This window comes from Pteropus medius, unplaced genomic scaffold (genome assembly GCF_902729225.1).
Source record: "Pteropus medius unplaced genomic scaffold, Ma_sr-lr_union100, whole genome shotgun sequence".
Classification (NCBI taxonomy): Eukaryota; Metazoa; Chordata; class Mammalia; order Chiroptera; family Pteropodidae; genus Pteropus; species Pteropus medius.
In genome coordinates this window covers 6,945,580-6,960,210 of record NW_024347791.1, presented here as the reverse complement: position 1 = coordinate 6,960,210, position 14,631 = coordinate 6,945,580, and the positions used below count along the sequence as shown (strand labels likewise).

Here is a 14,631-nt window from a genome sequence, read left to right as displayed (position 1 = left end):
GTTTGTTTGTTTTTTCAAAGATAATGAGGTGGTTGTACGGAAATGGTTTGAAATTAAATAAATATATTTTTAATTTTTTATAAATATTAATATTTGTTTTTTTCCTCACTGTGATAATTTCCCCTATTCACAACAGCTCCTCCTCAATAGAAATGTGGAGAGCAGTTGGATTTCTTAAACTTGGTAAAGATCATTTGCCTCCTGTGTGTATCAAGTGAGCTAAGAGAAAAACACTAACTCTGTGTGCTGGGGGTGATGGGTAGAGAATATATAAACAGGAGGTTAGGAGTGAGGCCCCTGGCCAGGAACTGGGATACATTTTCCATGCGCGAAGGGGCCCCTGGAACTCTTCCTGAGGAGTTTCTTGTGAAAGATGAGGTGCTTATACACCCCTAAGGTGTAGCTTATGGTGAATCAGTAAACGTAGATTCAAATGAAGCTGCTCAAATGGGGAGCAGGCCAATGTTCATTGTCAAGCAGTGCTTTGCTGTAAAGGACTCAGGACTAATCCAAATACATGTATTTTACTGTCACGATGGTGGTTTTGAAGGACACATAGCCTCAGTCCTTTCAGATAACTTTTGGAGGTCTGGTCACCAGCACACAAAGCGTATTCTCTGAGAAAGATGAGGGGTCCTCTGCACAGTGAACTTCTGACTGTTGTCATCACTCTCCTAGAATAGATTTGGAAACCTTGTAGACACCAACAACTTTGTCATTGACTCCACACTTGAAAATTTAAGGAAATCTGACAGTTTCAGAAGAAAAACTTCTCTAATATTCTGTGTGGAAACTGAAATAAAACTTAAAAATACTTAAAAAATATTGCCTTATAGGACATAGGCTGAATCCAGGGCTTGTTGACTGTTAGTAAATCTGTTTTGCTGGCTGCTTACCCCTTGCTTAGAAATGGGCATATGTTTTTCAGATTATTGCTTAATTTATTACTGTTGGAGTGGAATTATATAAGAAGATTCTAGGGTTTCCAGTCGATGGACAATTTCACAACTATAATCTGCAAATTTTTTAAAGCTGCTCTTGTGACTGTCACTTAATTTTTATCTTGAATTTGTGCTAATCGTCCTAGTATATGAAAAAGCCCAGGTATTAATAACTGGCTGTGCTTTAGGCATTATAGCTTAATAAAAATAGAATGGATTTTTAACAGCTTGCTTGCAGTCTATCATGATAACCCTTCCAACTCATTTCAATAATTTTATTTTCTAGGAGGCAGCCAAATATAACAAGAAGGTGATGGTACTGGATTTTGTTACTCCAACTCCTCTCGGAACTAGATGGGGTAAGCTTTTAAAATATTTTAGAAGTGAATTTGTAGGAGCAGGTTTTTCTCTAATATTGGTTTAAGTGGCTCCTAAAACTCAAATTAAAAACAAACAAATTAAAAAAAAAAACCATATACCTCTTTTATTTGTGCTAAGTTAAAAGGGACTCCAGTTAAATGTTGAAAAGTTAGGTTCTTTGGCACAGAGTCAAGATAATACAAAACCTTCCCTACAGCTGTTATGATGATTTCTGGCTAAATATTTCTATAACCTAGTATACTTAGGGATTTAATAATGAAAAGTTTAAACTCTTTATTTCTGAATATCTGTTTTAAATCTACCTTCTACATTCGGCAGGAACTGGAGTCACACACCTTAATAGATAGCCCTTGCTTCTTTTGAGTCTTGGTGAATTGTGTGTTCATTTTTCATTTATTTAACAAGTATTTACTGAACACTTTTTATGAACCAGGGCTATGGGAATATAGCAGTGAACACAGTAGACGTGGATTTCCTGCCTTTATGGAGTTTATTCATGTTCTAGTAGGGAGACCAAAGAGAAGCAAGAACTTTGCAAAATTGTGACAAGTGTTATTGAAAACATTATGTGGTGCGATAGAGAGAAACTGGGTAAAGAGTTCAGCTTTGAGAAGATACGAAGGAAGGTCTCTGAAGAGTTGGCATTTAGATGAGGCCAAAAGAGTAAGAATGAGCCAGCTATGCCAAAAGCTGAAGAAGCTTATAGGCATCATTTCTCTGTCTATCTCACAGAACAGCACATACAAAGGCCCTGAGGTAGGCAAGAGTCCTTCGTGGTTATGGTGTGGGGTAGTAGAAGCTAGAGGTAAGATTGGAGAGGAAGGCAGGTGTCAGAGTGAACAGGTGGGTCCCTGTAGGCCAGGATGAGGAATTTAGATCTAATCAAAGCTTAATGGGAAGGCTTTGAGCATGAGAGTAATGTGAGCTGGAAATTTTATCAAGATGCTTCGGGTAGTGGAATTAGGAGGCAAGAAGCAGGAAGTCTAGATAAGACAGTATCACAATTTCTAATTCATTCAGCATATATTTATTAGGTGTCAGTTTTGTGTCAGGCACTCTTTTTGTGATGGGCATAGTCCATCTGGCCTTACACTCCATAGTGACACTGGTAGCATTTTCCTCAGAGGGTTTATGTTTCCTGAGCTGTGAAGTCCACTACCATCTTGCATTCATCATGCTCATGCCATTTTATTCACCTCCCCACCTGCCTACATTTTGTTCTTACGGAGACAGCTGTCACTATGCTCTTTAAACTCAGCCATGGTAAACTTTTTTTTTTTTTTTGATCACGAATCCTTTTGTGAGAATCGGCGAAAGCCGAAGGCTTTTCATGTATTGAGGCCTGCGCAGGTCCCAACCTGTCTGTGGTTTGGGGTTGCTATCTGCCTCATAAAGCAAAATAGAGGATTTGTCTTCTGGGAAGACAAAATTGTCTTCTCCTCTGAAAAAGCCTCTTACATGGTTGGCTTTGGCATCTGCCAGGAATAGAGGGGCAGGGGTCGGGGCCTTATGAGTCTGGATTTTCAGTTGAAATAGAGAGAGGAGACAGTGGTTATAACCAGAGAGTCTAGAGTGGGGCGTAGTCACCTCCAGAACTTGTCACTGTTAACCGTGACAGTCAGAGGACTGGATTCCTTAATAATGCAGTTTAAAAACCGTTCACATACACCAAATTTTATATGAAGTTCCAGACCCACCGCAGTCCAGTTATGCCCAGCTCCACATCCCCTTTGTCAGTTAGTTCTCATCATAGACTCATGCCAAGTCTAGGGCTGTGCACGAAGTGAAATTTCAATTTCTGGCATCTTTATCAGCAGTCAGCTAATGTTTGAATCTTAGAAGTATGTGGAAATTGTGGCAATCTCATTTTTGTTTTGTTTTAGGATGTTTTGTTTTAGTCACTGTGTTTGGTACGTAAGACTCTGACCTTAGAAATGTCATAAGACTTAGATATAAATTTGTGTAAACGGTATTGGCTACATTAAGCAAGTAAATTATGATGGTTCATAGAGTAGTAACAGTCACGGACCTTTCCCTCTGAAGGATCGTAAAGCAGGCTGTAAACCGATTTCTCAATGTCGTTGCAGGTCTCGGAGGAACATGCGTGAATGTGGGTTGCATCCCAAAAAAACTGATGCACCAGGCGGCTTTGTTAGGACAGGCCCTGCGAGACTCCCGAAACTACGGCTGGACCGTCGAGGAGACGGGTATGGGTGGGGAGCGTTGTGCCTCCGTTTGTGCTGCTGGGGGTTTGAGCTGTGATACTGCAAGACACCATTCATTTTTACGAGACTAGCAATAACCTGGAAGTTGTTTTTATTCTTTACATTTTTAATGGATAAAAATAACTTCAGTTACCCTGTGTCAGGTAGCTATATAGCTGTTATAGTTAGAACAGGCATTGCACTCGGAGTATCTTTATTTAATAGAAAACCAGAATTTTTACAAATAAATTCTCATAGAGTTTCATAAGGGAGTACAAATTATATTTGCTTTTCTTTGAAGTCATTGCATTTTTCTCTTCCTCCAAAGAAATCTGTTTCATGAGCTGATATTTTTGGGGTCGGAGGGATGGTTTGTTTATTGAAAAGGGGATTGTTTGTTGTAGTAAAACTATTTAGAGTGCTCTAGAAGCCCTAGAAAAGTTGAAGAGGAATTTGTTGACTTCAGAAACTAGATTGTGTTACCTGCTAGAAGAATAATAGGCCTGGCATAGCTTCTTGGCTAATTAGTAACCCAGGTCACTATGTCCTTGAAGGACGACACTCCAGCCCCTATCTGATTTTAGTTTTGAGATCTATGGGGTATGTGACATTTGAGGGAAAATCTTAACACATAAGCTACTGATAGTCCACCTCCAAAGTTATTTACTCCCGTGTCTGAATGCCTACCAACCACGTCTGCCATGAGCATACTCTTTCTCTTCCTGAAAGCCTGCAGATGTACCTGCTGACAACAGGGTCTCCCTTCTAATTTATTAGACTTCTTAGTGGACATTTTAGAAATTCTGTGATGAAGTTATAGAATATTACTAGTAGTGTGCCCACTATTTGCACTTGAGTCTGTGCTGGGACAATATTGAGATAAATAATATAATTCATGTAGGTACACAGATTCTCTTATCGTTGATATACTGATTCATTGATGTACAAACCAAGTACCCTGGGAACCTGGAGGTGGAATTGGAACATGTGATATAAAAGGTGTTGTGTCCTTGACAATCAGCAGAGGAGGGAAGGTCATTTCATTTAGGCAGTGAAAAGAGAACGAATGAGATACGTATTTGAAGAATAGCAAATATTCTGGTGTGTCTGGAGCCTGCGTGTGTGGGGAACGTGTATGAGGAGTGGGCGTGAGGACTGGCGCTGTGGGCTGAGCACCCCAGGTGGTTTGAGAGAGAGATAGTAGGAGGGACATGTAGACTAGCTTGCCAGCTGCACGATTTTACTGAGGGCAGGTTGGAACAGATGCTTTTAAATACTTCTTTTCATGGCTCTGGGTATAGTAGCAGGAAGAAAATGGGGAGAGAGGGTCAAGACCAGAGCTGCAGCAGACAGGAAGCTACCGTCTTCCCCAGCTCCCCATCTCAACCTCCCGCCAGCATCATGTGGATTCATTTAGGTTCTGCAGGTCAGGATCGATCATCTCCTATTACCCTTTATTCTCCATTCCATCTCTGTTCCAGTGCATATGTAACCCTGCTGTTCCTGGAGGGAGATCCTGTTGCTCCCATTTGTCAGACAAGGAAACAAGTTCTAGGAGGTGAAGTAGGTCACCCATTTCGTAGCTAAGAAATCAGTGGCACTAGGATTTAGACTGAAGCATTTTTGACTTTGAAGCACATGAGGTTTATACCATGGGCCGTCTCCAAGCCATGCTGGCTTCAGTGGCAGCTCCTTTGAAAGGACCAGAGCTTTAGGAGCTGTTCTAGGGGCAGGCATACACGAGAGAGTTTTTGCCATGGCTATGAGTGTGCCTTTCCTTACCATGCTCTCCCCAAAAGGGGCAAGTTATATATGTAATCTGTAGGCCATATTCCATTTTTCATCTGTGCCTTTGGGAAGAAAACATAAAACTACACATTTTATTTTCCCTCTTCCCCCAAATTATTCCATACATACTCTTTACCACAGTTCTCAGTGGGACTTCTTTCCCAGTTATGTAGGGTTAGCTCCTAACCCCAGCCTTCCTGACCCATTAAAGTGTGGGTTAGTACAGAACATGGACCGGGACACAGATTCTGACTGTTGTTTACCGCCTGTGCGATGAGGATGAAATAACAATAATGTAATTAGAATATCTGCCACTCGACAAATGTTAGTTTCTGTCCTTTCTTCTTTTTAATTGTTTCATCAGAGTTTCAGTAAATTGGAGTAGCTTCAGCCAAGCACTTTTCTTGGTTCTTCGTTTAATGGGTTGTAGAAAAACATTTACAGATGTTATAGGAAGTTTATATTTGAAGCAAGTTTGTTCCCTCTTAAAAAGAAGGACATTCAACAAGAATATTAATCTGAAGAAGTCTAGGATTTGTTGGAAAAAGTAAGGTTGTTCCAAGCAGATTTTTATTTATGCAGCATTATAATTTCCATAGCCTGTCTTATTCATAGTGAATGCCACTGGCCCTTAAGTCTCGGTAAATGAACATTGCTGGGGAGGTATAACTTGGCATCATAAAATTTTTATTCATTCACGTAGGGTCTAGTACACAAATTGTTATGTTGTACTAGTTGATGTTAGCTTTAAACTACCAACTCTTATGCACAGTGAAGTCAATGGGACAGAATTGCTTAATTTGGTTAGAAATGTAGGAATAGTGGGTCTTTAGAATCTTAGAAAAGTAAGACATAAGTACAGACCTCTGCCGAATGTGAATTTTATTAGCAGGCCAACTAGGTGTAATTTTAATAAATTCAGTAATCAGGTGGGCGACGAAATAAACTTGGTGAATTGAAATATCTTCTTTCCAGCAAAAGAACGTCTCTGCAGCTGCCACGTAATAATAAGCACTGGTTATGCTTATTTATTTTGAATTTATTTCTAAATTATATAATAAGGAACGAATAAACATATAGTGACCTGAGGTAACAAAGAGCCACTACTGGCACAGTTACATCTTTACTTTAAAACCAGCAGAAGATTCTTGAATTTCATGGGATTTTAAAACTTGAACCAAATCACAGTTGTCTTATTTGTCTATCCTGACAGAAATTATTTATCCAACTAATTTTACCTTTACCTTTTTTGTGTTTCTTCCTCTTTTCCAGATTTTAAGGTAGAAATACATAGTTTTCTCTTTTTAAACCTTCCACCTCAGGTATTGGTTAGCAGTAGTCCCAAGACTTTGATGAGAGCTGTTGAAGAGCTGTGCCTTCTAGTTACATCCCTTCACTCCTCCCAAGTAAAGCCTGGTGGTTTCTTTATTGTGATCACTGATTTTTCTCATTAAGCCTTGGGCCTTCCGAAGCAAGCTGTGGCCTGGCTGTGAGTACCAGACCTGGGCTTCGTGGGCGTGGCCTGCCTTGACTGCCAGGACCCCCCACTGAGGGAGCAGTGACTACCTCCCTCCTCTTAATGCTAAAATGATTGTGATGAAATTACATGGATTTAGACAAACGTTTATGTATTAGATCTTAGAAGAGGAAAGAAACTTGGAGGTGTATTTTTCAAATGAGAAACCCCTAGAGGCTGCTCCAACAGATAAAGCTTAAGACTTCTTTTGCATTTTTCGAATAAAACACATCTAATCTCATGTCCTTCACCAAAGAACAGTGTTCCAATTTTCTGGGAAGGCTGTCTTCTCTGACGCTGCAAATAACTCTAATTGCGATGAGGGAGGAAAGGGACCTGGGCCAGGCAGCGCAGCCAAATCTGCTTGGTGATGGGGGAACGACAGGTCAGGGACTCAGCCTGTGATCTGCCCTTTCCCCCAAGCTCCAAATTCCAAATGGAGAATGTGCAGAGAGAGTCTCAAGCCTTAAAAAAAAAAAAATTACTTGAGCTCAGGCATGTAAACTGGATGAATTGGTCCTTTCTGAGAGGTTTATAGGATTTATATTTTTTCAGATTTCTCTACTTGAGTTCTCCTATGCTCAATTAAATGTGCCTTTAAAATATTAAGCATTTGAGAAGTTTTCGGATCCTATTTGCATTACAGAGAAAGCAAGGTCATTGGTTCACAATGGGGGGCTTGCAGTTTGGGATGTGTACTCCTGTCACGCCTGATGTTTCACATCCAGTGTGCCTGTGTCTGCGAGTTAGCCTGAGGCCTCGGGCCGGTCATCCATCCTTCATTTTCTGTGTGTATAGTAGAAGTAGTTCGTGCCCCTGCAGGTGTTTTGAAGTTCACATGAGAAGGTGCACTGAAGATATTAAAGATCGTAGGTGGTTCTGCTAGTCTGATTACTGTTGTCGAATCTAAAGGGGTGGCCTGGCTCTCTGCAGTGGGCTGAAGGGCAACAGAGAGATGGCTTGTGATCCAGCTGCTGTGGCAGGCAGAAAGGCACACCCAGGTGAAACACAAATCCTGCCTGGCCATCTAGAGTCTAATTTCCAGAGGCTTAGCATTGGATTACTAATGGTAGACCAGGCCAGGGGACTCAAGAGGCCTTGGAGAAATGTTGAGGCTATGCCAGCAGATGGGCTGAGTGTGGGGATGTGGACTCCCCAGGAAATATTTAGGAATGCAGGAAGGAGGAAGATTTGGGGCATTACCAGAAGGCGAGGCAGCCCTAGAGAGCTAGGGTTCCAGGCGTATCACTACTCCCAGCAACTACCACCAGTAGTATATAAAGTAGGAATTTGGATTTTACAAGACCAGAAACTCAGTTCTCAGAATGGAATGCAAGGTCAGGGCCATCGGAGCAGCTAGAGTGGCTTGATGTTGAATCCCAAACTGATGGGTGGAACCATTAAATTCCTTCTGCCTGAGCGTAATCACACCAGAGATTGGGGGTGGCTGGGGTTGGCTGCCTATTGTACCAGAGGATGAAGGGACTTCGGTGGAAATGGGGTTTGAGGAGTTTGGAAATCAGGTGAGGTCTCATAGGCTTTAACCAGAATTAAGGTTTGCAGTAGGTTTAATCAGTGAAATAACTGAATTTATCGGTGCTATTATTTAATCTCAACTCTGTCTTTTAGAACGTGGTTTCTCCTGTATGATTAGCAGAAGATAATTCACTTAGTAGTTCTACAACTATAAGATTTCAGAAGTGAAGCCTCCCTGTAATCTAGTTCCTTGTTTCTCTGTGGGGGCGTCATTGGCACGTTTGGTTGGACAGCTCCTAGTTGTAAGGAACTGTTATGAAGGATATTTAACATCACTGGCCCTTGGCATTCCTGTCACTATGACAAACCAACATCACCACCAATAAGATGATGTCTGGGATTTGCTTTAAATATTCTAGTTTAAAAAAAGAGGTATATGAAGTGAGGTAGGTAAAGTGTTGGTAATTGCTATAGCTAGATGATTGGCATGTGGGGGTGAGTTACATGTGCCAATGGAATTATGTTCCATTCCTGGTGGAGAAACAGTGAGTCCTGCCTCTTCTTTTTATAGTGGTGGTAGGTGGATGCCAGACTCATAGTCTGGTCTGTGCAGCATCCCCTGTTCCCCCATCCCCCAGCACCCAGTCCTCTTGGCATCCCCACCACAGTGGCTTCTGCCGGCACTTAAAACAGAATTTTTACAGATCTCTCAAGATTTGCTCCAGTCCTAACATTTTATGATTCTATGAATTGAATACCTATAATCTGTTCTCTAGGATGCCACAAACCAGTTGTTGTGCCGTCGTTCCCACTTGCAGAGGCCGACCGTTGGCTCTCGAAGACTTGATTTCACCACTTTGTGTTGCTGAGCTACTTAACCCTGAACCTGAGAACTCAGATTCCTCATTTCTGTGACAGAGGCTCTCAGTATATGTTGATTCTCTTGTCCTTCTTTTCAAATCACAGCTTCCCCAGAACCTGCCTTCTTCCTACCACCAGCATATATTATATCTGTATCCTGTTTTTCTTAGTCATTGATGTTATTAATGAATGACATTAATTAATATTTTAATATGCATTGAAATTTAATACCATATTAGTACCTCGATTCAGAAGATTAATTTTCATAGAATTTTAAAAAACTTTCCTGTCTTTGGTGAGATGAGGATTTGCGGGGCAATGAGACAGACTCTTAAATTTTCAGTCTAGCCCAGGGGTCAGTAAACTGTGTGAAGGACCAGGGAGTAAATATTTTAGGCTTCATGAGCCATATGGTCTCTGTCACAACGATTCAACTCTGCCATTGTAGCATGAAAGCAGCTCTAGATAATAAATAAATAAACGATTGTGGGTATATTTCAATAAGACTTTATTTATAAAAATGGTGATGAGCTGGATTTGGCTCAAGGGGCCTCAGTTTGCAGCCCCTGTTATCAGTTTGGTAATGCCAAACCTGTCTACATCAGAGTCCCTCGGGGATTATTACAAATACAGAGTCCTAGGCCTGACCACACCTTGTCAACCCAGCAATCAGTATTTATAATCCAAAGTAAAATTTCTGTTCATTTCCAGATAAAGAAGAAAAGTTGTGAATGGTTATTTTTGTCTTAAAAATTGCCAGGAAGCCTTGCATTATTTAGTATTATGGTAGTTTTCTAAAAAGGAAAGACTATTTGAAGGTGAAAAGGTGGTTTTTGTGCTTGAAATGAAAGACTTGCCCTTTTTAACTAAAAACTCTTGCCCTTTGCATTTCCTGTGAATAGTTACTGAGAAACCATCTTTACCAGGCAGTTGAAAAGCTCAACGTTTTGTCTTCTTTTCTTGTGCAGTTAAACATGACTGGGATAAAATGACAGAAGCTGTACAGAATCACATCGGCTCTCTGAACTGGGGCTACCGGGTGGCTCTGCGGGAGAAGAAAGTCACCTATGAGAATGCATATGGGCAGTTTATTGGTCCTCATAGGATTAAGGTAATGGTGCACAGCCTGAGGAGCTTTTTTTGGTTTGTTTGTGTTAAGCTGTGGTTTGGAGGTTGGGGAGGAAAAGAGAAAGTGATTATCCTAATAAAAGTAACAGTCCCTGTGACCCGGAGTGTCCAGTGTGGCGATTTTTGCCATCACATCTTATGGGGCTTTCTTTTGTGGTGTGGTAAAGGGTAAGAGTACTGGGTTTGGGGCCAGATTACTTGGATTTGAGTCTTGGCTCTGCCACTTGCTAGCATTGTGACCTTGGGCAAGTCCTTATTCAGAGTCTTAATATCTCTTACATATTATCAGATTTTTATAAGGATCGAATTGGTGTGGTGAATGGCCTTTTTTAATTGTAAAGTTTACAATTCTACGGGATAACAACTTACTCAAAGCTGTCACATTTGTTCCTTTGTAGGCAACAAATAACAAAGGCAGAGAAAAAATTTATTCAGCTGAGAGATTTCTCATTGCTACTGGCGAAAGGCCGCGTTACTTGGGCATCCCTGGTGACAAAGAGTACTGCATCAGCAGGTAAGGACAAAATTGCAGGGAGGAAAGAAAAACCCATTGTGGATTTAATGCTTTTGCTTTTTTCTTCGAACCCATTTAGTCCATTTCTTAGAACTCCACTTTTTTTTTTTTTGCTTAAAGTGGCAGGCTTGGGAAGAAGAGAAAGGAAAAATTATTTTAGACAAGAACATTGTAAAAATTCAAAACTATAAACATTAGTCATGTCACCACCCAGTGTTAACATTACTGCTAACATATGGATGTATGTTTAAATTTATATTTGTATTTGAAATGTATGTATGTGAGTATATAGTATAAATGTATAACATAAAACCAGATGGATATTCACAAACATTTTATAAAATGATACACACACACACACACACACACACACATTACCTTATTCTTAAATACTTGTAATGTGGACACTAATGCAGACCATTAGGTTTATCAAACTCTAGTCCCTATTCATTGTCATTTGACTGGTCAGTGGCCATGGATATGGACCTTCTGAAATAACTGAGTCTAGGAGGAAGGTTTTGTTACGTGATTTATGTTTGCCCATCAAGTGATAATACTAGTAACATTGTTGTGGAGGTATTTTTAATCATGAAGACATTAAGCAGATTGTTGATAAATATGTCCTCTTGGATGCTTTTTGCCCAGGAGTTTCTGATTGTGTTATAAATTACTCTTTTAGGCCCTTTTGTGTGTGTGTGTGTGTGTGGTGGGTAGGGATATGATATTTTCCCTTTGTGCCACATATAGGAGCAGCTCAGACAGCAGTTATGTTCTTTGTTATCTTGAATAGGCTCCCTTCTCATATTAAAAAAAATTCATTTCCTAACAGTGCTTCTGCGATATCTAGCACATCTTGTATGTTCTTCACTCGACTAGAAGATTTTGTCAGGTTTTACTTTTTATAGCTTGCTTTTATATTACAAAAACAGTGTGTCAAAAGTTTCTTCCCATTCTTCTTCCCACTGTTGATAATTGGTGTTCCAGAGAAGAACACCTCATAGAGTCCTGAGTGGTGGGAAGAGTGAGGGCGGGGGTTTGGGTTTGCAAATGTATGATATTAAACACGCTGGTAGGGAATTGTTCCAAAGGGTTCCGAGTCCTTTTGTTCGCCTGTGAGCTGGGCTGCTGTCAGGAGTTACACGGTCTGCGTGCGTGGCCACGGGAGACTGCGCTACTCCCCGAGCAACTGGGTGGAAAGAAAGAGAGGCGAAGACATAATGAAAATGTCTCGTGTGTTCTGTGTGCAGCTAGTTGAATGTTTTAAATCTTAAAAGTGTCTTTTTCATCAGAGAGTAAAAATAGTTACTATGATTTGGTCATTATTCACATATGAACATTTCTCTTTCTTCCTTTTTTTAAAAAAATTTCTTTTCAGCGATGATCTTTTCTCCTTACCTTATTGCCCGGGTAAGACCCTGGTGGTCGGAGCATCCTACGTCGCTTTGGAATGTGCTGGATTTCTTGCTGGCATTGGTTTAGACGTCACTGTTATGGTGCGGTCCATTCTCCTTCGAGGATTTGACCAGGACATGGCCAACAAAATTGGTGAACATATGGAAGAACACGGTGTCAAGTTTATAAAACAATTTGTACCAATAAAAGTAAGTGGGTTGTCTGTAAGTTTGTTGGTTCTATACTCATGTTAACAGTCAGGAAAGAGTTGGGTGGGTGGTGGAAGCATCCTTTCAGCATCATGAACCATTAGGGATGCTGTAATTCCTCAGTCGTGCGATACTGGTGTATAAACTTGTGTCTGCCTGCCACCTGAATAGCTCTGTTCTTATTTGCAGATTAATAATTTCTTCAGTTCTGTCTTAACTTTCTTACCTTTGGTTCGCTTCTGTTTAATGCTTCCCTTTATGCGTTCCTTTATTTTCTCTTGTCTCTTACACTGTGTTGCTTCATTCGTACCAGTGATTTAAATAAGAGTTCAAAACTAGACTGATTTTAAAACTTTTTCCATAAGACATTTCTCTTTTGTGTACACTATAGTCAACAGAGGCACTGTATTATTCTGGCTTTCCTGGAGACCATTATTTAATTTTGTTATGCGGGCTGGCCTTTTTTTTTTTTGCTAATTTAATCTTCTTTTGAAAAGGCTGAATGATATGCCAGGTCATACTGGGACTTGTTAATATGACCACAAATGTCTTAATACATGAGAGTGATAGAATCAAACACTTCGGGTATCTCACATTAATAGTTTTCTTTAGTGCAGGTAAGGATGGGACTGTTTTGTTACAGTCAGGGAATTTTAGTTGTCAATTTAAAAATTGCTCAGTGGGTTAACTTAGTTTTGTTGCATGACTGTGAAATCTCTTAGCGTTGATAAGGTGTGAGTGTTGGGATCTGAATGACCTGGACTCAGTACTGTTCTGCCAGTTTCTTGCTCTACGACTTTGGGGGAATTATTTAACCTCTCTGAGCTTCAGTTTCTTTTATAAAATTGGGCTGATAATAGCACCTGTCTCAGTCCTTGTGCAGACGGCATTACCTTACACTTAGAAAGACAGTACCTGGTACAGAGTAAGTCTAAAATGAATCTATCTCATAATATTGTTGTGAGGATTAAGTAGCAAATTTGCTGGAAGTTATTAGGACTGTGATTAGAAAACAACAGCTGTATGTATATGCTTTATTGATGGAAAAGTAACATCTTCCCTTATAACATCTTAACATTTGGGGAGTTGTGGGCCCCTTTGAGGACCCAGTGGACTGCCCCGAGTGAAATAAACCCGCGTCTGTGCACATAACATTTTGCTTGGGTTACCAGGGCGTCTCCGGTCCCCGGAGGCTGGTAGTAAACACAAGACGTGGTAGAAAGTGGCCGAGTGGAAGAGCTTCATGCAGAGAGGAGGGAGAGAGCACATTTTGGACAAAGACCGTAGTTTGAGCAAAAAGGCTCTGGGGATTAAAATTGTTCTAAGTGCAGAAATTGTTCTGGATAGAGAAAAGGCCAGACTGGAACCAAAAAGTGAGTAAGGCAGGAAAGAATTAGAGGTGGGATGAGGCCCTTATCCTTTTTAAGCAAATCTAAGCTGTGAACCAATCCAGCTCTTCCCCAAAGATTTTACCTCAGTTAAACAGGAAAGACATTTCCAGGACGTTCAAAAGGACTTAAGATAAGAAAGGAAGGGAATTCACGAAGGAAATCTTTACTATTTAGTGATGTTGAAAAACAAATTAGCCTTGACAATTTTCTCATACAGAGTGGTTGTATTTTAAAGGTAGAGTAGAAACTGCAGGCAATTTTATGGATTTCTCCCAGTAAATATTTTACAGAAACCATGATTTGACCATTATTCAGACATCAAAGGCAGCTACACATTTGTGGAAGCCTCCTGGGGATAGGGTTTCTCAGGCATTGTCCCCCAGCCTGTAGGCCGTCACTGACATCTGTGTGTAGTGGGCTGCTAGGTTGGACTTCATCTGGCCTCGCTCATTTCTCCCTGCATCCTTTACACCTGACGACAGCCCCTCGTCCTGATAAACCCACACACTTCTGTGGCTTTTAGGGCTTTTCTAGCTGTCGTTTGTATCAAGATTGACCTGTCTCCATGTCTGTCCTTTGTGAACAAGCTGAACATCTGTAGTCAAAAGAGAATCTCTGAATTTGGGCAGCAGTGGCTCTCCAGGGGATGAGTGGTTGTGGGGGAGTTACAAGATAGGAGCCTGGGAAAAGCAGTAAGTCGTTGCTTTGGTTTTAGCGATTGTAGTGTGCTTTCTCTGGCTTTCCCTTTCTCCTTTCTCGCTGAATTTTATTCTGTTTAGAACCGTTTGAAGGAAAGCCCCTCTCGCAAACATTAGGAGCGAGAAAGAAAG

General features: G+C 40.7%; 1 protein-coding gene across 4 annotated transcripts in view; it reads left to right on the top strand.

Moving 5' to 3' along the window:
- Positions 1 to 14,631, top strand: part of TXNRD1 (thioredoxin reductase 1) — a 57,750-nt gene that overhangs the window by 20,134 nt on the left and 22,985 nt on the right. For all 4 annotated transcript variants that reach the window (XM_039877912.1, XM_039877910.1, XM_039877913.1 and 1 more), the window contains 5 exons: positions 1,228 to 1,300; positions 3,410 to 3,529; positions 10,136 to 10,278; positions 10,694 to 10,809; positions 12,185 to 12,410. In XM_039877912.1, coding sequence (XP_039733846.1) covers positions 1,228 to 1,300; positions 3,410 to 3,529; positions 10,136 to 10,278; positions 10,694 to 10,809; positions 12,185 to 12,410 — 678 coding nt within the window. The remainder of the gene's footprint in view (positions 1 to 1,227; positions 1,301 to 3,409; positions 3,530 to 10,135; positions 10,279 to 10,693; positions 10,810 to 12,184; positions 12,411 to 14,631) is intronic.